We start from the raw sequence: 24,044 nt of genomic DNA, 5'->3' as shown, positions 1-24,044 counted from the left end.
GGTTTTAAATCAGAATTAAACCAGTCAAACCAAAATCAAATCGACGTCGACCTTTTTTTTTTCAATAAAGTTTAAGATTTTTTTTAATACTATTATTTTTATTTTTATTATTTATTTATTCATGTTCCTTAATTAAAAAAATGATTTAATATCAAAACTAAACTCAAACCAACAATATCAAAATCGTTTGAAAGTGGTTGGGTTTCGATTTCACTCATCATTAAAATCAAAATAAATAGTATCGACCAAGTGTGGTCTGATTGGTATTTTCATATATGTGTAGAGTGAAAATAGGCATGACTATAGTTCGGTTTTAAATTAAAACCGAGTCAATTAAAATCGCACCGAATTTTAACTGAAACCATACGTACGGTTCGGTTTCAGTTCTTCAATTTTTAAAAATTGGATCAATGATTTTGCTAACCAATGATTCCGGATTCAAACAGAAATAAAATATTTTTTTTAGTGGGCAAATAAAATATTTCTAAAGAAACTACTAATATTATTTTTTTATTATAATTTTATAAAATAAATTTTAACACTTCTTATCAAATTTGTTTAGTCTATTTTAATGAGTACTATTTCTTATTATTAATAATATGAATAATAATAATATTATTATTTATTCAAGCTAAAAAGTTAAAAAACTTGAAAATATTTTCTAATTTCGATTTCAAACTGGATTAGAACCGAAATCCAAATTTTCAAAATCATTTTAAAAACTATCTAAAAGCGGCAAGATTCAAGTTCGACACTTTTTATAATCGAAACTGATAGTTTTAGAATTGTGATTATGCCTGGATGGGAGGTATCAAGATTAAGACCTCTCGACTATGAGAGTCTTCATTAATTTGGTAAATAATTGGAAGGATTATTTTTATTGTATAACCCAATATTCTATTTCTAAGAAGCAGACCCGGTGAAGATAGAAGTTCACTGAACCCAATATTCCTTTTTTTTTTATTGTTACTGGTTTAATTTGAACCGTAACTGTAACATCCTACTGAATCGAATCGTTGCATAGAGTCGAGTCGAGTTGGGCCGAACAAGAACCCGGTTCGAGCCATTTAAATCCAGAGTGGGGTAGAATGGGATGTAACTTAAATAAGTAAAAGAAGTGGACTTACTTGAATGAAACAAAAAGATCAAAGTATAAGGAGTAGGACTTACTTGCACTAGAATATAAAGTTTAGGTATTAAAATGTAACATATGGAAAATATAGGTACTATTTGGTAATTTTTAACACACAATCAAAGATAAATTTGGACTTCACGAGACTTCCATTTCAGTTTGCCTTCTTCATTTTCTTCATCTTCATCTTCAACGTCTTCTTCATCTTCATCTTCCTCTTCATCTCCTTTCATCTTTCTCTTCATCTCCTTCCTTTCTCCATCCATTTTCATGTGATTTAAACACTAACTTCAACCTAGAACTCTATCCAAGTAAGTAGCCCTTCTTGATTTTCATACTTTTGTGATATTTTAGATGATTTCTAAGAGTTATTATGTATAGGAGAGGGGAACTCAAAGTTGGAAGAAAAGGAAGCTAAGAAGAGGATTTAAAGCTCTTTTGGTTGAAGGTTTGATATCTCTTTTAGTTTTTCACATTTTCTTGCATGAAAACTTGTGTAGTGTGTTGATAATGAAAACATATATTGCTGAATGTTGAATTAGAGGTCTGTAAATGGTGATAAAGCATGGGATGAATTGAATGAATGAAGTAGATATTGATTTCATGCTGAACCCAGTTTGTTGGACCATTGACCAGTAACTTCACCCTGATTTTGACTCTGTTTAACGATGGAATTAGGAAGTGGTATAGAAGAGTTATTTGTTCCTCTATGTTTTATCTGTCCATGAGTTTTTGAATCACCTAATTTGGAGTTATAAATTGAGAGATATGACCAAAATAGTACAGACTGTGCAGGCTGGAAATCAACAGTCTGGACGAACTAGAAGTTGCTCATTTCGGTAAATATTTGCCTACCTTACCAACGTAATTAAGAGATGTGGTAGAAGACAAATTTGTAGCCTAATGTGTTAGCTAACCATAGAAGGCAGAATCACCTAAATTGGAGTTATATTGAGATCTGTGACCAAAATAGTATAACTTGTGCAGGCTGGAACCCAACAGCAGGGCAGACTGACAGTTGCTACTTGAGCTCAATGTTTGACTACCTTACCAACGTAATTAAGAGATGTGGTAGAAGACAAATTTGTAGCCTAATGTGTTAGCTAACCATAGAATGTAGAATCACCTAAATTGGAGTTATAAATTGAGAGATATGACCAAAATAGTATAAACTGGGCAGGCTGGAAACCAACAGCAGGGCAGACTGGCAGTTGCTACTTGAGCTCAATATGTGACTACCTTGCCAACGTAATTAAGAGATGTGATAGAAGAAAACTTTGTACCTTAAGATGTTAGCTAACCATAGAATTTAGAATAACCTAAATTGGACGTATACAGAAAGAGTTATGATAGGATTTGTGAAACATGTACAGGCTGTCTGGCAGATTTCAAGAACACATTAGAAATGATGTTGGAATGCATATGTAGATTCATTCACCCGAAAATTATTACTGCATTTTACCTTCTAAGTGAACTTAATTCAAACTAAGAATTTCCTTAATCTGAATGGTAAAATTTAGTTACATAAATATTAGTAAGAATTGCATCGCGGGTGCAATAGCTAGAGTATTTCCATGCAAGTTACTTTATACATTATCAATGGTATGCATTATTCCTCATTAGATATGTTCTAAATAATTCTTGTATTATCACAATACACATAATATGCTCCATTAAGGTTAGGCAGAAACCACGTAGATAAGACTATGTCGCGACATAGGATAGCAGATCTGCACCCCATACAGTTTGGTACTCCAGCTACAGGCTGTTGAGTGGATATGATTTATATACGGGCCATAACAGCCCAGCCATACAGTATTCATCCAGTTTCATACAGTTCATACAGTTTTTCTTATCACTTTGGTTTCACTATAACCTTATGGAGCCATGCAGTTATGTGATTTATTATTTATAAAGTATACGATGGTTAATAAAAGTTGCAAAATTTATACAGCATCATGAACAGCAGGTAAAATCATGAAAGTATAATGATATGTGTGCTTATATGTTTATTGTTTTGTTTCTTATTAAATTGAGATATCCACTGAGCATTATTTGCTCAGCGAGTTATTTATTTAACTCGTAGGTTTCGAGACTGGACCGTAGAGAATCAGCTTACAACTGCTGCAGTTCATCTGTGGAAGACTCAGTCTTCAGGGTAGCTACTCATTTGGATATTTTGATTCTGTCTATCCTTATCATGGCATGTACAGGGCACACAGTTGGGCCCATTTCATTTTGAAAATTAGTATCATGTCTTGTAAAAATATTAAGTACATATCTATATTTTCCTAATGTAAAAAGCAACAGCTTGACATCATAATCAGCATACAACATGATATTACATGAAAGGACATAGGTTCAACCAGATTGTAGCGTCTCAGCTCGGTTCATTTGAGTTAACGGGTGGACCGGGAAGGGATGTTACAGTAACAAATTACTCGAATCGATTTGTGGACTTATTAAATTCCCATCAGTTCTTGGGTCTTATTCAATTCTCATTAGTTCTCAGATGTTTTTTAAATTAGTGGTTAAATTATCCAAATTTGATTGAATCTTTTTGATTTTTGATTAAATTGATTAGATCCGACAATCTGATTTGATTTTCAAAACCATGGTATAACCATGATGTTGGACCTCCAATAGATAAAAAGAAATCAAAGTAAAGAGTTTTAAGAATGAACAAAAACCACCTATTTCAAAACCATGGTATTGTCCACTGAAGAATTTAAATTACACATCTATAGTCTATCAACCTATGTCTATAATTTATAACATATTTAAAAGTATGAATGGAGAGGGAGAACAATAGGGTTTCAAAAATGCCCCTACTAAGTTTAAGGATTAACAAATGTATTATTAAAGATTTTAATTTTATTTGTTGAAAATAAATGTAATTTAATTTTGATTGGTCAAATTAATTTTCTAATTAAAATTTAAATTATATTGAATAAAAATAAGCAATTATATTATATACTATATAAGATATATATTAAATGTGGTAAGAATATAATATTTTTAAAAATTTTAATTTTATAGGTTGAAAAATAAAGATAATTTAATTTTGATGGTTACATAATTTTTATTTAAATATAAATTCTATCAAATAAACAAAGAAATTATATATATATATATATATATATACACTAAATATGATATAAATTAAATATGGTAAGAATATAATATTTTTAAGGATTTTAATTTTATTAGTTCCAAAAATAAAATTAATTTGATTTTGATTGGTTATATTATATTATATAAGGTACATATTAAATATAATAAGAATGTAGTATGTTTAATTATTATTTTTAATAAATTCTTAATTGAATTGGTTATTATTATCAATGTTTTCTATAAATAAATTATTCTATAAAAATAAATAAAAGATATTTTAAATTTGATAAGAATAGAAAAATACAATTTGATTATTATTAATATTTAATTTGAAAAACTAATTTAAAAAAAAAAGAAATTTTAAACTATGAGAGTTTGCTATAATTATAAAGTTTAAACATTAAAAAGAAAAACATTAATTAAAAAGAAACAATAAAAAATAATAAAATGAAAAATATCATATATGGTTTGAGCTTTAATATATAATTAATAATTATAAAATCTAATATGAAATTTTTATGAAGAATCTTGTGTAAAATTCCAATTTAGAACATAAAATAAAGGTGCAAGAAGCACATGTTAAGGAATTAAATAAATGAAGGACATCTACAATGGTCTAATCATGTTATACATAGATTTTTAGGTGCTTTAATTTGTAAATATAATATGTTAATGATTGAAATTGTTAAACGAGGAAGAGATAAACCTGTAAGTATATGGAGAGAAATTATTTTGAAAGATTCGCTGTATTTGGATATTAATAAGAAATATATTACTATGATAGAGTAAAATAGAAATAAATAATTCACATAGCGGATTTCGATTGTTAAAACAAAATTTTAATAATAAAATTTTGATATTTTGATCAATCCTGTTTAATTTCTCTAGATAAAAAAAATGTACCACTAAAAAAATTTCTTAACTTTGGACAACCCTATTTAAAATTTTATAATGGCAACTTATTTATTTCATATCTTATAAGCATAAATGGTACATTTATATATGGTAATATGGAAGACAGCTCGACCTTTTCTATATTCCTTATAAAGATTTATGATATTTTTATAATCCTTTGTAATTAAAAATATTTTACATTGGTGCGTGAGTATGATAAAAGGATAATAATTATTTTTTCGTAATTTATATCATTTTATTACAATATTCTAAGAATTGGACTGGCCATTGAACTTGTGAAGACATGGAGCTTATTGAACGGAAAAGTTTAACCGAATTCAATACGGCTCAATCGAATTTTTATATATAATATATTTAAATATATATTTTTAAATTCAATAAATTAAAATATAAAAATTTCAAATACGAAATAATTTTTATAAAAAGATAAAAAATTATATGTAATACTCCTTTTAATTTATATAAATATATATAAATATAGTGCTCAATTTAATAAAAAAATTAACTAATTATAATAATAAATAAACAAATTTTAATTTGTATATATATATATATATATATGTGTGTGTGTGTGTGTGTCAGCCGCCTTTGTTGAAAACAAAAGAAAAAAATATAAAAAAAATTGGTTGTGCTCAATCCCACAATCTCCCCAATCCCACATCTGGAGATTGAGTTTTGAGGGTGTTTGGCTATAAAAGGAAGCTAATGTTTAGGTTTCTATACACACCAAAAACACTTGAATGTGTTTTATATTAGAGATTTAGAGCAAGTCTCTTGGAGTCCCTTGGAGTATAAAATATTTGGCGTGTTTTTTGAGGGTGTCGGATAGAAAAATATTTTGTAATTGTGGTTGTAACAATTTGCCGCATAGTGAATATTTTTCTTGATTGTCGTTTGGCAACGGCCGTGGTTTTTCTCCACTTGGGGAGTTTTCCACGTTAAATTATCATGTTATTTATTCTCTTTAATTTCTCAGTCATTATTTTATTTTCTCATTTGTTCCTGCTTGAAGCCGGTCCGAAGGGTGGGAAAATAGCAATTTTCCCAACAAGTGGTATCAGAGCCTAGTTGTTAGGCGAAGCTTTTAGTATTAAAATAATTTCTTGTAATTATAAGTATGCACTGTGGTTGCGGCTTAGTCTGATCTTCCACATCAGAAATACTGTTGTTAGAAATTATTTTATTTTAAAAGCAGGTGGAGTTTTGCTTTGGTGTGCTTGAGCACCGGTGGTGAATGTCCTGACGATAATTATTGAAGTTATTCTGATACGAAAGTTCTAATAATATACCGTGCACGTAACTTCTGTCTAGAAGGCCGAATTTTAAGTGGGACCACTTGTGACTCCTCCATCCAACTGAGATTTTACGTGGAATGGTAATATTGTCTAGGAGATCATTGTGATCTTTCCTGGGTATTACCGAATTGGTTTACTTCACTAATTATTGGGTTCACTGTTATAAGCACAAGTAAGCATGTCGGCTATGAGATGTGAGATTGAGAAATTTGACGGGAGAATGAATTTTGCACTGTGGCAAGTGCAAGTCAAAGACGTGTTGATTCAATCTGGACTGCATAAGGTTTTGAAGGGTAAACCAGACAGCGGAAAGAATTCAGGAAAAGACAGTAGCAGTAGAGACTCAGAAAAATCCAAGATTAGCGATGAAGAATGGGAAGAGCTGGATATCAAAGCGGCAAGTCAAATTCGCATGTGTCTAGCAAAAAATGTTCTTATTAATGTGCTTGGATTGTCCACGACAAAGGAGTCGTGGGAGAAACTGGAAGAATTGTACCAGGGAAAAAATATATCCAACATGTTATATTTGAAGGAACAATTTCATACGTTGAAAATGGTGGAAGGTACAAAGCTGTCAGATCACCCGAGTGTTCTTAACGGCATCGTCTCTGAATTAGAAACTCTTGGAGTGCAAACCGAAGATGAAGATAAAGCTCTCCGACTCATCCTGTCACTTCCTTCGACATATGAGCATATGAAACCTGTTCTGAAATATGGTAATAAGGAAGTGGTGTATGCGGATGTGGTTAGTAAGCTCCTTACTGAGGAGAGAAGACTGAATGAAATGAAAAATAAATCATATGAGGATTCATCTTTATTTGTCGGTACCAAGAAAAAGAATAAAAGCTCCGGAAAGAGGAAGGTTGTCTGCTGGGTTTGTGGTCAAATTGGACACGTGAGGAAGGATTGCCCGAACGGTGGAGCTGATTCGGCTAGAAGCTCTAACGTTGTTGCTGCCAATGTGATCTTCTGTGGCGAAGGAGATGATATGATCTCTCTGTAATTGAGAGATGTGTGTCTTCATGGCATGATTGCTACCCGTTGAGATGCCATAGAAGATGATGGATTATTGGTAGCTGGTCCACGGAAATGTGCACGGCATTGGTTGACAGTTGATGCAAAGTGTGTGGTGGAAAAAAATATGTCGATGGCTAATGAACTCTCAGAAAAGTCAACAGGAGGGTTGCACCATAAACTATTAGCGGGATCCGACATGGCCGATGGAAAATTCTTGGAGTCGGTAAAGTGGTTCCAAGTGGCGATACTCTTTTATGGTGGAGTATGATAATTCTTAACGATAAGAATTATGATTGTCGGTAGCGGACAATGTTGTGTTTTTTTTTTTTTAAATTTTATTTTCAAGGTGGAGATTGTTAGCCGCCTTTGTTGAAAACAAAAGAAAAAAATATAAAAAAAATTGGTTGTGCTCAATCCCACATCCGGAGATTGAGTTTTGAGGGTGTTTGAATTGGCTATAAAAGGAAGCCAATGTTTAAGTTTCTATACACACCAAAACACACCAAAAACACTTGAACGTGTTTTATATTAGGAATTTAGAGCAAGTCTCTTAGAGTATAAAATATTTGGGGTGTTTTTTGAGGGTGTTGGGTAGAAAAATATTTTGTAATTATGGTTGCAACAATTTGCCGCATAGTGAATATTTTTCTTGATTGTTGTTTGGCAACGGCTGTGGTTTTTCTCCACTTGGGGAGTTTTCCATATTAAATTATTGTGTTATTTATTCTCTTTAATTTCTCAGTCATTATTTTATTTTTTCATTTGTTCCTGCTTGAAGCCGGTCCGAAGGGCGGGAAAATAACAATTTTCCCAACAATATATATATATATATATATATATATATATATATATATATTTTTTTTTAATTGTAATTATGTGACAAAAAATATGCGCACATTTATACAAATGAAATATTGAATGGAATTTGATTTCCTCCTTCCTCAATGCTAAAATAAAAATTATGTACAATTTAATTAATATATTCATATAAAAATATAAAATTAATGGACTAAAAATATAAAATTTTTCAATGTATCATAAAGAATATTGTATTGACCTATAATATTTGTTATTATAGATATTAAAAAAAAAAAAATCATAAAATGTATTCAGGTAACCCGCCAACCCGACCCGAGAAATTGCACCTCCAAGTCTCCAACTCCAAGTGGCATTGTACACCGTACAGAGGCAAAAACCTCTCAACTCGACTTCCCTCCTTTTATTTTAGAACAGCGAGTGCTTCTTGACTCAAAATTCTAACCAAAAACTCATCAAACCCTAACATTTCATGGCGACCGTCGGCGAAAGCTCTTCGACTCCACCCAAATTCATCGACGAGAAGCCGGTTGTTGTTAGGGTTAAGCGTAAGGCTAACCAGTCACGACTCGACGCTTTCTGTGAGTTGAAGTAATTTTTTTTCTTCTCTTTTTGCTTATCTCCGCTTCACTGCTTAAATTTTGTTTCGTTCTGATTTATTGTAGGGTTGGAAATCAATGAGAGGCCATCGAAGCGACCGCTGTTGGATTTCGAGAAGCTGTCAATTGGCGGTGAATCATCATCAAGTCCTACAAAAGGTATTCAACTTTTGCTTTTCCGATATTTTTCAAATTTCTGGCTGTAATTTTGGTCGTTGCCTTCATCTACTAAGAAGAATTGTTCTTCATCTTTCGCAGTCGAGGAGTTGAGGACCAAGAAGGTTTTTGTACAGCACATTGAGACAGTTAACCACTCCAAGGCCACTATTGATGTATTGCAATCATTCGTGGTATATATGTGAATGTGAATGCTTTTGTTTGAATATTTCCTTTTAGTCATCTGCTCAAGAGTGCATATTTTTTCTGCTTATATTCAAGTTTTTGGATTATGAATAGGTTGTCTGTTTCAATTGCAATGCTTTTAATTTCTGTTTTGTTGTACTTTTCCTCAATTGATTTAATCTTTCTTTTATAGCCCAGTTCAGGTGATGTAGTAGAAGGTATAGCGAAAAATCGAGAACAAAAACAGACCTTTAGAAATGACAGTGTAAGTTTTCGCTCTCTCTTTCAATTTTAAATAACTTAACCAAACTTCCTCTTATAGTTGTTCAAAGTCTCTATCACTCAACTGTATTTAACACTCAGCATTTCCTATATGATGCCTACAGAAACAAGAGCAGCTTTTGTCAAAGGCTAGAAAAAATCAAGAGGTATATATACCGGAAATTTATTTTACTGTTGAGCCTGAATTATGGTGTATTTCATTTGCATTGACCTGTAATGACTTCATTCATTTGTGAATATTGGATATTATGCTAATCATAGAGTTTTTCTTCTAAGATTTTATTAAATTTATGGGTGTATTTTCACTTTGAAGTTGTTCTTGAGTGATAATTTTTGGTTTTCCATTGTTGATACACTCGTCGTTGTATTTCTGTTCTTTTGATAATAATCATTCTTGGGCAGGTTTAGCTGTCAGCATGTGAGTCTTACAAAGCCATGTGAATTGATCACATGTGTCATTTAATATCTTCCATAATAAGGATATTATCAGTTAGCTACTTGGTATTCTCATTGTGATAGAGAAGTGAACGTTGTAAATAATTTAACCCAACAATCAACTAATGGAGAAGAATGGATGAGTAGAACTAGGAGAGAATATACTTGTATTACTGGTGAATCTGAAAATTATAGTCAATAAGGAAGGAAGGAACAAAAGAACTAATGACAAGGAAATAAGAGATAGCTGGCTGATAAATCAACCCCCAGGCTAAAGCCCGTGCAGAACAATTCTGCCCAAAAAGATACTCATTACAAAAGATACCTCTCTCTCCAAAAGAAGCTCTATAAATACTGACTAAAGCAAACTAACTGTGTGACGTGTCTCTCCCCTTTCTTGATCGCCAAACTTGCTCCTCTCATTGGCTTTGCTTATAACCAGATAAGGCCTTGGGCTTGGAGTCTCATTCCTAACACAGTGATTATCTTAATACAAGGACCGCAATATCTTTTGTTTTATATATGATGCATTACATACTGAACCATTGAATTGTTGCTTTGGGCACATCCTTTTTTTTTTGTTGATATTTTATGGTTTAGAATGCTTCTGATGTGCAACCAGGTTTCCAAGGGTGTAAAGTATAATCTGATATATCAATGTGAAATTTCAAACCTTTTCTGTTGTTAAGTTTGTCACCTTTTAGATTGGGGTATGATTCTTTTACTCATCTTCAGAACTTCCAGGGATGTAATTATTCCAAGGCACAGCGTGATCAATATAGATGTCCCTGTAAGTCAAAAGGAAGGCTATGCTCAGTTAAGCTAAGCTTGAATATTATTTGGTTTATGATTCTTATATATGACATGTTGAGGAACCAGCCAATGAAAGCTTTTATGGTGGACGATCCCGAAACAATTTCTGAGATTTGAATTTAGGTTGAATGCAGAAGGAGAGTTTGAGGTTAGAAGATTGAATTGGAGCTTGCTAGACAGCTAGAGTGAGAAAACAAAAGAAATTGGAGATTGTTGAGGCTGTGAACAGTACATGAGGTACTTTAGCTGCTGAGGGAAGGTAGCAGCAGGAGATGAGGGGGAGAAAGAAAAGAGAGAAAAGCAGATGTGAAGCGTTCCAAATCAAATAATCTTAATCTCATTGTGAAAAAACTGAAGAAAATAACTAGGTTACAAGGTACTTACAAAGATTTTAATGATTAATCCTACTGCTAGGATTAGAAATTGTGAACTAGGAAGATTAAAACCAATACTAATAGGAAAGGAAGCAAATAAGTCTCTAAATGTTCCTGATGACAATAACCACTCCTAAATAGTATTAAATATTTGACTTCCTAATTGTAAAGCTTACAAGAGAAATATGAACTTCATATTTGAGGATTAAATTAGAAAAAATCCATCCATCTCTTTTTCCCTAGCTGCATCAAATTCATTATGGAATTCGGTAGTTATTTTGTTAATAGCAGAGACCATTGACATCAACTATATGAGTTCCATTTCCATGCTCAAAATGGTAAGTTTTCAATGAAGTGAGCCAAGCCACTTCAATTTTATTTTTAGCTGGTTATATGTATAAGCTTGAAGAGATCGTCTCTCAAGCAGTATAGCTGTCCATCCAATTCTGGACTCACTGATCTAGATTTGAGCACCAAAAGAAATTTTGTGTGGTTTGATAGGCATGTCGGTCGCTTATAGCTACTTGTATCATAATCAGGCCTTTTTTAAGATGGTTTTTGAGATGAATATTGTATCAGTTTCATTTTGAAAGCAATTCTAAGCAACCTAATACTTTAGTTTGAGTCCTGGTTTTATCTCAAAATGTATATTTGGAGTGGGTAGGTATCTAGTTTATGATCCTTGGCGTGCTCAAATCGATGTCTGCATTACACCTATTCCATACAGCCTTGTTTCACATGGTTCCCCCTTTCTACTAGATATTGGCTCAAAATGCTCGTTTTCAACAAATATGGCGGAGCCGCAGGAGAAACAAAGAGGAATCACATGATAAAAAATTACATGACATGTGCCACTTCTATGATGTTGTTCGCATTGATGCGGAGATGGAAGAAGAGGAGTAAGTTCTGTCATTGTGGTACTCAGTTTGTCTTTTGTATGTTCAAAATTTGTTGAATCTTGAGGATTCAATTGCAGAGTTATGTCTTTGGAAGATCAGAGGATTCTTGCTAGCTATCTGCCTTTACTTAGAGAGTTTATTCCCAGTGCTGCAGCACAGGTTGAATCTGATGTACATGATTACATGTCCAAGCAAGGTAATACTTCTTCGTTGATTTGCATTGAAGAATATTATTTGATGTGTAGCTTTTAGAATTCAGGAATAATGTGAATTTTGGTTTTTATAATTATTTATATCATATGCAATGCCATACATGTACCTGCTCATTCAGTGATAGCATTTTTGAAAGTTTAGGAAGAGGGAAAGGTATTACTTCCTGGGACATGTTTTTCACTTTTGTAATCACTGCACCGAGCAATTATCAATTAAGTTAGCCCTTTCTCTAATAGTTGGTTTTGGATATTGGTCATGTAACATTTCTTGATGGACTCTTGTTTATCACATGTTATCTGCAGATGATTATGTGTATGACTATTATACTGTGAGGGATGACATGGATATAGATGATAAAGATTCTTTGAGCCCATTTCCACTGTGAGTATCACATGTCTCGTATATGTTTAGTTGACCTCTTGCATTTTTATTGCCATTTCGTAATTGGAAGGGATTACGTTGTCAGGGTACGGGTGGAGGATGAAGAATTCTATGATGGGCCAGATGATGAATCTGACTATGATAGCGATGATTCAAATGGTATGGTCAATTCTGGTCCTAGTTCAGTGCCTGAAGTCAATTAACTCCTCTTTCATGCTGATTCTTCTTTCCTTTAATGGTTCTCAGCTGAGGATCATCCACGAAATGATTATCCTGATGAAACATCTCTAGAGGAAGATGAAGATGAAGAGAAGAGTGAAGCATCTACTGCAGAATCAGAAGAACATGGTGATTCTACCACTGGATCTTCAGAATTTGAGGAATTGAGGCGTCGCTTGTCCAAAGATGCGGTTATATTTGAGGATGGGAATTATGATGATGACGATGCTTTTGACTATGAGGGCGATGATGTTAAATCCAACTACGATGATGAAGATTGGAGATGATATTTGTAGTAAGTATGTTTTAGACTCGCTACCTCTTCTATCTCTCTCTCTATGATAAATTTCTCTTCAGTTGTAAGTCTTGTGCTAGCTGAACAGGTTCCTGCATGTCTGTGGCTAGTTTTCTTTGTCATCACTTTAGTTTGTAGGTAACACCTTTTCAATCAACGTTGGAAGGATTCTGCAGAAGCCTTTTCGGTTGACCATGTATGCAAATTGCCATGCTTGTTTATAAATTTTAACAGAATGACTAATTGCTAATTGACCTTGTTTCTTTGTGTTGTCTCAAATGTGCAGGGTGATACTGTTTTTTTGTTCTTTTTTGTTGTTATATTTTGATATAATTAATTACTTTGTCTTTTTATTTTTAAAAAAATTACACTATTTTATCCATGTCGTTTGGATCCATCAATGGCTTAAGTCTGGATCCATTAACGGCTTAAATCTCAAATAATGGATGGAATGATAATTTCGTTTAAACGAGATAATTAACAAAGATATAATAGTGTAATTTTTAAAATGTAAGGACAACGTAGTTAATTATGTTAAACTGTTGGGATAAAATCGTATCTTTTCCTCATCCAAATATTGAATTTCTTGTGGTAATAGGTGTAATTTACTTTGGGTTTTGTAATATTTTCTATAGTGTTCAAGGTGAATCTCTTCTTGTTTGGTGTGGTGGTTTTTGTTTTTGTTTTTCAAATTGTCAAAAGAAAAGTTTATTATAAAAATGAATTTGTTTCATCATTTCTTATTAGACAACTATTCATAGTTAAAGTTTAATTTTTGAAGTACCATTTTTACTCACAGTGAATAACAGAAAGTGGACACTTAAAAAACTTAAAACCTATATTTTATCAGCTAGAATTTATTTCAAAAATAGTTTTATTAGTCGTCTCAAATTCATTTATACCCACTCCAATTGCATATCCAAATGTATTGGACTGCTTTCATCGTAGTCGGAAGTTAGTGCCATTGGTAGCTATTAATTTTAGAGCATTTGGTAACTCATTTGTTGAAATTGTATTTGACATATAAATAACCATTAAGAACATTTGATAATTTTAATTTTAATAACAATTTACATGATATTCCTTATTTAATTTTATAAATTTTAATAATCACTCTTCCTTTTAATTATCTTCTTTTGTTTTTAATCATTTATTCACTTTAATAAACTCATATATGTTTTTCTCATAACAAATGTGTCTTTTTTGTTTGTTTTTGTTATTATTGTTTTGTCTTCGTATTTGAAGTTTTTTTATCTTTTATTTGTGAGGGCTTATTACTAAATAAAAATATGATATTTGATTTTATTTGGTTGTAAATTTTAGATATTGATTTACAGGTGTGGATCTTTAATTGATAGAGTTTGGTGGTGCGGCTTGTTCTTCTATTGATGCATAATGGTGAAACCTCATTTGTGTTCGTCATATGTTGCAAATTCTTGGAAAAACAACCTAGGTATAGAAGATCCAGAGAAGTTATTATTTTGGCGTTCAAATCAATTAATAGACTAGTTGTTGCTATGAAGATTTATATATTTTGTTAAATCAATTCAAAACGGAAAGATATAATATTGTACTTTTTTAGTTTTAGTTTTATTATTCAAAATGATATGAATTTCTTTATTTCGTTAAAAGATCAGCAAACTCTATTACCTAGTAATAGTAAAATTCTATATCTGGTCTATATGAATATTTGTAATTCTCTGTATTATTATTAATGAGTCACATTTTTTTTTAAAAAAAAAATGATAGATAAGTTTTCATAAAGAATTGGAGGGAATTTGTTGTGGAGTAGGAAAACATTGGTCTCATGCATATATTATAAATGTCTGGTAAGAAGTCTCTGTAGATATATATATATATATATATATATTTTTTTTTTTTCTTGTAAAAAAATAGCTGGACTTGTACTCAAACACTATTATATAATATAGTACTGGGAAGCATTAATTCTGCATCTCTCTATCTATATTTCTCCACTAAATATATTATATTGTATTTTTTAAGTTTTAGTTTCATTATTCAAAATGATATGAATTTCTTTATTTCGCTAAAAGATCAGTAAACTCTATTATCTAGTAATAGTAAAATTTTATATCTGGTCTATATGAATATTCGTAATTCTCTGTATTATTATTAATGAGTCACATTTAAAAAAAAATTATAGATAAGTTTTAATAAAGAATTGGAGGGAATTTGTTGTGGAGTAGGAAAACATTGGTTTCATGTATATATTATAAATGTCTGGTAAGAAGTCTCTGTAGATATATATAATTTTTTTCTTGTAAAAAAATATCTGGACTTGTTCTCAAACACTATCATAAAATACAGTAGTGGGAAGCATTAATTTTGCATCTCTCTATCTATATTTCTCCACTAAAAACCATACATCATCTGAACACGCGCTTTCTTACAGTCGCAGAACAGGCGGCAACCATAGAACCGTATAACAGTGCAAGTTGATTTTTCATCTTCTATTATAGAATAGGTTTAAAAAAACATAACATTCGTAAGCACAATAAATAATTATAAATAAACAACGGTTGGTTGAATCGGAGTAACTAGACCGCCGACGAAAATTTTACCTACAAGCGCAAAGCTTGAAGTTGTTACTTTTACAAGATATTAGTTGAATACCCCTTGGTGCTAAATTTACATGCAAGATCATGAGATTCAGTGATGGAGCCATGATTGAAGACAAAGCAGCCGAAAAGATTCTTTCAAAACTCAGGAGGGGTTAAATTAAAAAAAAGTACACTATTTTAAGAGATGAAATTGAAAATTTTTAGAAATTTAGAGGTGAATTTTTGAGAAAAATTTTTGCTGAGGAGACGGGTCACCCCTGGCCTCTCCCTCCCTCTATCCGTGGAGATTCAAAGGTTTCCGTGGAGATTCAAAGGTTAGCGGTCGTTAGTATTGAGAGGTTTAAAACTTGGAGTATGACGAGAGAGTTAACTCAAAATTTTACACTCTTGCACGATATAATTATATGAATAAAATATAAAAGTAGATGTACTAATTTATCCGACCTATTGTTCTATCTGTGCTAACAGTTGATATATTATCTATAAACTATTGTCATTTAAGGTTGCTTTACATTAAAAAATCTGCTCAAGTAGCTACTTACTTGCTTACACCCATATCCAAAAAGCTAGAAATTCGCGGTAAGCCTTCCAAGTCATGATTTGTTTCTCACCTACAGCCCCATGTCAAAATCTATTAACAATATTATTTGAAAATCTTGGAAACTGGGCCCTTTTAGTATTATGATCACTTCTTGATAGTGGATGGATAAGAACAAATGCTTTCTCTATATAAGTCAACTCATTCCCAAGATTTAGTTTCACACTGCCTTTTCAATTATTATAGACTGGTTCTATTTTCATTGATTGCCCCTTCTTTTACCTTCTTCTTCCATGGAAGCCTACCATAAGAGTAACAGTATTCCTTTTTCTCTTGAAAAGAAAGAGGTTGTTCTTGTTAAACCAGATAAACCTACCCCTTTTGAAATTCCTTTTTCTCTTGAAAAAAAAGAGGTTGTTCTTGTTAAACCAGACAAACCTACCCCTTTTGAGGTTCTTTCTTTTTCTACTATTGATAATGACCAAAATATTGAAATTCTGTGTCAAAGCATTTATGTGTATAAAGCAAAACCTAGTTTTGTGTCTAATGGTAATTTAAATGGCCATGATCTTGCATCAAAATTTAATTTTCAGGGAAATTCTGACCCCGCAAGTGTGATTAAAGAAGCTATTTCTAAGGTTTTAGTGCATTACCATCCTTTGGCTGGGAAGCTTAAGAGGGGAAGTAATGGAAGACTTGTTATGACTTGCAATGGAGATGGTGTTCCATTTTTAGAAGCAAATGTCAATATTCAACTTTCTTCTCTTAATTATTTTGATGGTATTGATGTTGAAATTGCAAAAAGGTTTGTTTTTGATTTTCCATCGGAGAATGATTTTGGCTATCACCCTCTAGTATTTCAAGTGACTAAATTTTCTTGTGGGGGTTTTACGATTGGAATAGGCTTATCACACTCAGTCTGTGATGGGTTTGGTGCAGCTCAGTTCTTTACTGCCATGGCTGAACTTGCAAGTGGAAAAACTGAGCCTACAGTTAAACCAGTATGGGAAAGGGAAAGATTGGTAGGTAAACCTAATAAAGAGCCTCTCCAATTCCTAATAGACAAGTCTCATTTAGCAAAATCACCATATTTACCAACTACTGACATTTTGCATGAATGCTTTAATGTGAATAGTGAAAGTATAAGAAAACTGAAAATTAACCTAAAGAAGGAATATACTAGGAATAATAATAACGAAGAAGAAACACTGAAAGAAAGTTTCACTACGCTTGAAGTTCTTGGTGCTTATATTTGGAGAGCAAGATTCAGAGCTTTTATGTTTAACCCAAATGAGAAAACTATGTTATCCTTAACTATGGGAATAAGGCATCTTTTACATAATCCACCTTTACCTAGTGGATATTATGGGAATGCTATTGCTCCTTCACATGTAGAATTAATGGGTAGGGACCTAAATGAAGGGCCACTTTCTAGGGTTGTGAAACTTATAAAAGAAAGCAAGAAAATAGCTTCTAATGAAAATTACATTTGGAGTCATATAAAGACAATGGAGAAGATTGTAGAGCTAAATATAAAGATTGAAGGTGGTATTGGATCAACTATGGTTTTGACAGATTGGAGACAATTGGGTTTACTGGAAGAAATTGATTTTGGTTGGAAAGGTGCAGTGAATATAATTCCAGTGCCTTGGAATATGTTTGGTTATGTGGCTTTGTGTATTTTCTTGCCACCTTGTAATTTGGATCCTTCCATGAAAGGTGGGGTTAGAGTTCTTGTTTCTCTCCCAAGAGCTGCCATGCCTAGGTTCAAGGAAGAGATGGATGCTCTCTTGAAGGTCGGAGATGAAACTGATGATCATTTTCCCTAATATACATATATTGGTGACAAAAAAAAGGTTCTGTTTCCTGTTATTTGTATCTGTTCATCAAATGTCATATATTTTGAATTAAGTTACAAATGCATGCTTTATATTATTTTATTTCATCTTTCAGTGGCAACTTGAATAAAATTAAGAGTGTATGTCTTTGTTATATATTTTTTTTATTTTACTTTAAATGGTCAATTCTTGATCATGACCCAGTGTTTTCTAATATTATTAGCGTATAGTTGATTTAACATAGTTATTAGTTGATAAATGTTGATTGTTTGTTATTTTTATAGATTTGGTATAATCCAAACCTAATATATATACAAATCCGCTAAAAGCTAAGAACAAGCTCTAATGCACAAAAAAATAATCTTTTTTTTTTTTTTAACTGGTAAGAGAATAAACGAGACTAAATAACAAAACTGACTATATAAGATGAGATAAATTTTCACTTTAAATAACTAATTAATAAACCTACAGGTTGTAGCTCAGTTGCCAATGTAGGTTGAGCATGTGGGAAAAACTCTCGGGTCGATCCCCACTAAAGGCACCTATAGGAGAAGTGATGAGTCTTAACTGTGATTAAGCAACGAGCTGAATTAGACTACCTCCGATAATAGGATCCAGATATCAGTGATTTAAAAAATACTAATAAATTAATAAAAATTTTCAGTGGTTTGGAGAGATTCAAATCAGTAATACCAGCAAAGCCTTTAATCATTTCACATTAGACTTGATTTTGATTCTTAAAGTTGAAATTTCTGAAATTTGAACCTTTTGATTTTGTATCAAAACATATATATATATATATATATATATATATATATATATATAGACTGAGAACGGATTTCTTAACTGATGACAAATATTTAATTAGTGTTATACCTTAAGATGATCATCTCATGTTATTGAGATTTCTTTCCTCAATTATAGTTACACTAAAAGTCCAACAATAGCATTACAAATATTCTTGTCGTGCGAATATCAACAAGTTTGAGTGTATTTATAAGAGTATTTATATAAACTGTTACATGTTCCAAGATTCTTCTATGTCCTCTTGTCTTAGAATTCGTATTCTACCATTCTTACATTACAAGTATAACATTTCAGACAAAAAAAAAAAAAAAAAAAAAAAAAAATCCACATGGAAAAGCGGCTGCCAGGACTATCAAATTATAAATTTTATTACAATTGCAGTGTGACAAATGCGTTTGACAAGGCATCAATTAAATAATAAGACATTATACTTAAAAAGGATAAAAATATTTTTTTTTAATTTGCAATTTCATTTTTATTTGCAATTAAGGATGCTATGTTATAAAAAGTCAAAATTAGAATAAAATTGATAGAAAAATCAAAATAGAGTAAAATTGGAAAATACAGTATATTCTATACACTAGGCCTCTCATCTTAAGCATTTGATTCTCAAACACCAACTCATCTGTATAAAATAATAATTTCAATTAATTAGTATATATCAAACAGAATAAGAACTAACATTATTCGTTACTTAATTTTGTCTGAAAGTATGAATTTGTCCTGCGTTAAGACGATCACCTCACCAGTAAACAGAGGGAAAAGCCGATATGCCATTACTCTATTTTATGAGCTCCAAAAGACAGGGCTCAAATGCACAGAATTCATTCTCTCCCCATTCCTAAGAGCCTGTGGCAAACTTGCTGCTTTGGAGGAAGGAAAACAGGCTCACTGCTTGCTGCTTAAACACGGGTTCAATAGAGGTGTGATTTTAATGACTTCCCTTCTTGATATGTACTCGAAATGCAATGATATTAGACACGCTTATAATGTGTTTGTTGAAATGCCTGAAAGAGATGTTGTGGCTACCAACAGTATGATTTCTGCGCTGTGCCGGTGTCATTTGACATCAAAGGCAATTGGCATGTTTAATACATGGATGAACGTGATGAGGGATCTTGGAATTCTTTGATTTCAGGGCTTGCTCAAATTCAGAAAAGAGTTCTGCTTTGTTTTTCTTTGAGAGAATGAGGTTAGAAGGAGCAAAAATTGATGTTATTACTGTGGTGACTGTTCTTTCTATTTGTGCTGATTTTGCAGCTCTGGTTAACGGTAGACACATCCATGGGTTGGTGATTAATTATGGGTTTGATTTATATTTACCTGTTGCAAATGCAATAGTTGACATGTATGCTAAATGTGGGTGTATGGAGGATGCATGTTTGTGTTTTAAGCATATAAGCATTAAGAATGTGGTTTCTTGGACTTCTTTGATTGCGGGTTATGGAAAAAATGGACAAGGAATTGAAGCTCTTATGGCATTTGATGCAATGGAAAGATATGGTGTTGTGCCAAACAAGATCACCTTCTTAGGTGCCTTGTATGCATGCAGTCACGCAAGATTAGTACATGAAGGGTGGAGGGTGTTTAACACAATGGTATATAAGTACTCTCTAACACCTATTATGAAGCATTATACATGCATGGTGGATCTACTTGCTCGAGCCGGTTGCCTCAATGATGCCTATAGTTTTATTGAAAATATGCCAATAAAACCAGATGCAAGGCTCTTGACCGCATTTCTTAGCTCTTGTTGCTCTCACATGAACATAGAGCTAGCAAGGATTGCTGGGAAAAGGTTACTTGAATTAGAGCCTCAAGAAGCTGGGGCTTACATGTTGCTTTCCAACTTCTATGGACTTATAGGGGACTTGGAGAGTGTAGCAAATATAAGAAGATTGATGCTAAATAGAGGAATAAGAAAAGAGAAGGCTCGAACTGTTAGCCTCCTTTGTTGAAAACAAAAGAAAAAAAAAAAAATTTTTGCTCAATCCCACTTCGGGGAGAAGAGCTTATGGAGAGTGGTGGATTGGCTATAAAAAGGAGCCAAGGTTTAGGTTTCTAAACACACCAAAACACTTGAATGTGTTTTATATTAGGGATTTAGAGCAAGTCTCTTGGAGTCCCTTGGAGTATAAAATATCTGAGGTGTTTTGAGGATGTCGGGTAGAAAAATATTTTGTAATTGTGGTTGTAACAATTCGCCGCATAGTGAATATTTTTCTTGATTGTCGTTTGGCAACGACTGTGGTTTTTCTCTACTTGGGGAGTTTTCCACGTTAAATTATTGTGTTATTTATTCTCTTTAATTTCTTTGTCATTATTTTATTTTCTCATTTATTCCTGCTTGAAGTCGGTCCGAAAGGCAGGAATATAGCGATTTTCCCAACAAGTGGTATCAGAGCCTGGTTGTTAGGCGGAGCTTTTAGTGTTAGAATAATTTCTTGTAATTTAAATTGTAAGTATGCACTGTGGTTGCGGCTTAGTATGATCTTCCACATCAGAAATACTGTTGTTAGAAATTATTTTATTTTAAAAGCAGGTGGAGTTTTGGAAGTCTTGAAGCGGGTGGAGCTTTGCTTTGGTGTGCTTAAGTACCAGTGGTGAAGGTCCTGACGATAATTATTGAAGTTATTCTGGTACGAAAGTTCAGATAATATACCGTGCACGTAACTTCTGTCTAGAAGGCCGGATTTTAAGTGGGACCACTTGTGACCCCTCCTCCCAACTGGGATTTTACGTGGAATGGTAATACTGTCTAGGAGATCATTGTGGTCTTTCCTGAGTATCGCTGAATCGGTTTACTTCACTAATTATTGGGTTCACTGTTATAAGCACAAGTAAGCATGTCGGCTATGAGATGTGAGATTGAGAAGTCGGCTATGAGATGTGAGATTGAGAAACTTGACAGGAGAATGAATTTTGCACTGTGGCAAGTGCAAGTCAAAGACGTATTGATTCAGTCTGGACTGCATAAGGTTTTGCAGGGTAAACCAGTCAGCGGAAAGAATTCAAGAAAAGACAGTGGCAGTAGAGACTCAGAAAAATCCAAGATTAGCGATGAAGAATGGGAGGAGCTGGATATCAAAGCGGCAAGTCAAATTTGCATGTGTCTAGCAAAAAATGTTCTTGCTAATGTGCTTGGATTGTCCGCGACAAAAGAGTTGTGGGAGAAACTGGAAGAATTGTACCAGGGAAAAAATATATCCAACAGGTTATATTTGAAGGAGCAATTTCATACATTGAAAATGGCAGAATGTACAAAGCTGTCAGATCACCTGAGTGCTCTTAACGGCATCGTCTCTGAATTGGAAACTCTTGGAGTGCAAACCGAAGATGAAGATAAAGCTCTCCGACTCATCCTGTCACTTCCTTCGACATATGAGCACATGAAACTTGTTATGAAATATGGTAGTAAGGAAGTGGTGTATGCGGAAGTGGTTAGTAAACTCATTACTGAGGAGAGAAGACTGAATGAAATGAAAAATAAATCATATGAGGATTCAGCTTTATCTGTCGGTACCAGGAAAAAGAAGAAAAGCTCCGGAAAGAGGAAGGTTGTCTGCTGGGGTTGTGGTCAAACTGGACACGTGACGAAGGATTGCCCGAACGGTGGAGCTGATTCGGCTAGAAGCTCTAACATTGTTGCTGCTAATGTGATCTCCTGTGGCGAAGGAGATGATGTGTTCTCTATGTAATTGAGAGATGTGTGTTCTCATGGCATGATTGCTACCTGTTGAGATGCCATGGAAGAGGATGGATTATTGGTAGCTAGTCCACGGAAATGCGCACGACATTGGTTGACAGTTGATGCAAAGTGTGTGGTGGAAAAAATATGTCGATGGCTAATGAATTCTCGGCAAAGTCAACAGGAGGGTTGCACCATAAACTATTAGCGGGATCCGACATGGCCAATGGAAAATTCTTGGAGTCGGTAAAGTGGTTCCAAGTGGCGATACTCTTTTATGGTGGAGTATGATAATTCTTGACGATAAGAATTATGATTGTCGGTTGCAGGCAATGTTGTGTTTTTTTTTATTTTATTTTCAAGGTAGAGATTGTTAGCCTCCTTTGTTGAAAACAAAAGAAAAAAAAAAAAATTTTTGCTCAATCCCACATTGGGGAGAAGAGCTTATGGAGGGTGGTGGATTGGCTATAATGGAGGGTGGTGGATTGGCTATAAAAAGGAGCCAAGGTTTAGGTTTCTAAACACATCAAAACACTTGAATGTGCATGTTTTATATTAGGGATTTAGAGCAGGTCTCTTGGAGTCCCTTGGAGTATAAAATATTTGAGGTGTTTTGAGGGTGTCAGGTAGAAAAATATTTTGTAATTATGGTTGTAACAATTTACTGCATAGTGAATATTTTTCTTGATTGTCGATTGGCAACGGCCGTAGTTTTTCTCCACTTGGGGAGTTTTCCACGTTAAATTATCGTGTTATTTATTCTCTTTAATTTTTCAGTCATTATTTTATTTTTTCATTTGTTCCTGCTTGAAGTCGGTCCGAAGGGCAGGAATATAGCGATTTTCCCAACACGAATATGGATCGAGATTAATAAAAAAGTTCATAGCTTTCAATCAGGAGATAAGTCGCATCCTCTTAGCCAAAAAATCTATAGTTACGTGCAAAATCTTGTTGAAAAGATGAAACAGATTGGGTATTTGCCTAACACAAGCATGGTCATGCAAAATGTAGATAGTGATACAAAAGAAGAAATAGTTCTAGGTCATAGTGAGAAATTGGCTATTGGACTTGGGTTAATTAGCACATCTCTGATTGTTAAGAATCTTAGAGTGTGTATTGATTGCCATGAAGCAACAGCATTGATTTCAAAAATTGAAGGTAGGGAGATCATTGCAAGAGATTCTAACCGATTTCACCATTTCAAAAATGGATATTGCTCTTGTAGAAACCATTGGTAAAAGGTAATAAAAGCATCATCACAATGAAAATCTTCACACTGTATAAATCTAAGGCCAAATATAACTGTTTAAGTAGCTTTTAGTATTTTGACTAAATATTTGGTAACATAATATTTAAACTAGCTTTTAATATTTTGACTAAATATTTGGTAACATTTTATAAAAGGTTAATCCTTATAATATTTAACTTTTAGCTTTTTATAAAAAGCTAC

At 32.9% G+C, this 24,044-nt stretch overlaps 1 protein-coding gene, 1 long non-coding RNA gene and 2 pseudogenes across 5 annotated transcripts; all 4 read left to right on the top strand.

Annotated features, from left to right (window-relative positions):
* The first annotated feature begins 1,299 nt into the window (after positions 1-1,299).
* LOC149493929 (uncharacterized) lies at positions 1,300-3,455 on the top strand. The gene is made up of 3 exons (XR_016322634.1): positions 1,300-1,443; positions 1,514-1,580; positions 3,219-3,455. It is a non-coding gene; the product is annotated as an uncharacterized LOC149493929 (long non-coding RNA).
* A 5,191-nt stretch (positions 3,456-8,646) lies between these two features.
* On the top strand, positions 8,647-14,772 carry RDM4 (RNA-directed DNA methylation 4). 4 transcript variants are annotated; one of them, XM_020680828.3, is made up of 11 exons: positions 8,647-8,870; positions 8,955-9,047; positions 9,147-9,238; positions 9,424-9,495; positions 9,617-9,658; positions 11,894-12,033; positions 12,111-12,229; positions 12,549-12,627; positions 12,713-12,786; positions 12,874-13,141; positions 14,465-14,772. In XM_020680828.3, the coding sequence occupies exons 1-10, from the start codon at positions 8,762-8,764 to the stop codon at positions 13,131-13,133; spliced, it is 1,080 nt and encodes a 359-aa protein (XP_020536487.1). In that variant the 5' UTR covers positions 8,647-8,761; the 3' UTR covers positions 13,134-13,141; positions 14,465-14,772. The 4 variants fall into 4 exon arrangements, with proteins under 4 accessions (XP_020536487.1, XP_012078837.1, XP_012078845.1 ...); XM_012223447.4 differs by having other exon boundaries at positions 12,874-13,145; positions 14,479-14,772; XM_012223455.4 differs by having other exon boundaries at positions 12,874-13,145.
* A 1,708-nt stretch (positions 14,773-16,480) lies between these two features.
* LOC149493928 (tetrahydroanabasine acetyltransferase pseudogene) lies at positions 16,481-18,230 on the top strand (annotated as a pseudogene).
* A 1,202-nt stretch (positions 18,231-19,432) lies between these two features.
* Positions 19,433-23,832, top strand: LOC149493927 (pentatricopeptide repeat-containing protein ELI1, chloroplastic-like; annotated as a pseudogene).
* The last annotated feature ends 212 nt before the right edge of the window (positions 23,833-24,044 follow it).

The sequence above is a fragment of the Jatropha curcas genome, chromosome 9 (genome assembly GCF_041381405.1).
Source record: "Jatropha curcas cultivar XTBG-Jc1 chromosome 9, XTBG_Jcur_1.0, whole genome shotgun sequence".
Classification (NCBI taxonomy): Eukaryota; Viridiplantae; Streptophyta; class Magnoliopsida; order Malpighiales; family Euphorbiaceae; genus Jatropha; species Jatropha curcas.
The sequence above is the reverse complement of the archived record's forward strand: the minus strand, read 5'-3'. Positions and strand labels throughout refer to the sequence as shown.

Bases quoted from the DNA above. Each gene is read 5' to 3' on its own strand.
- RDM4 (XM_020680828.3), top strand. From the start codon at position 8,762: ATGGCGACCGTCGGCGAAAGCTCTTCGACTCCACCCAAATTCATCGAC. The intron at 9,659-11,893 runs GTATATATACCG...CCTTTCTACTAG, and splicing joins AGGCTAGAAAAAATCAAGAG to ATATTGGCTCAAAATGCTCG. The intron at 12,230-12,548 runs GTAATACTTCTT...TGTTATCTGCAG, and splicing joins TGATTACATGTCCAAGCAAG to ATGATTATGTGTATGACTAT.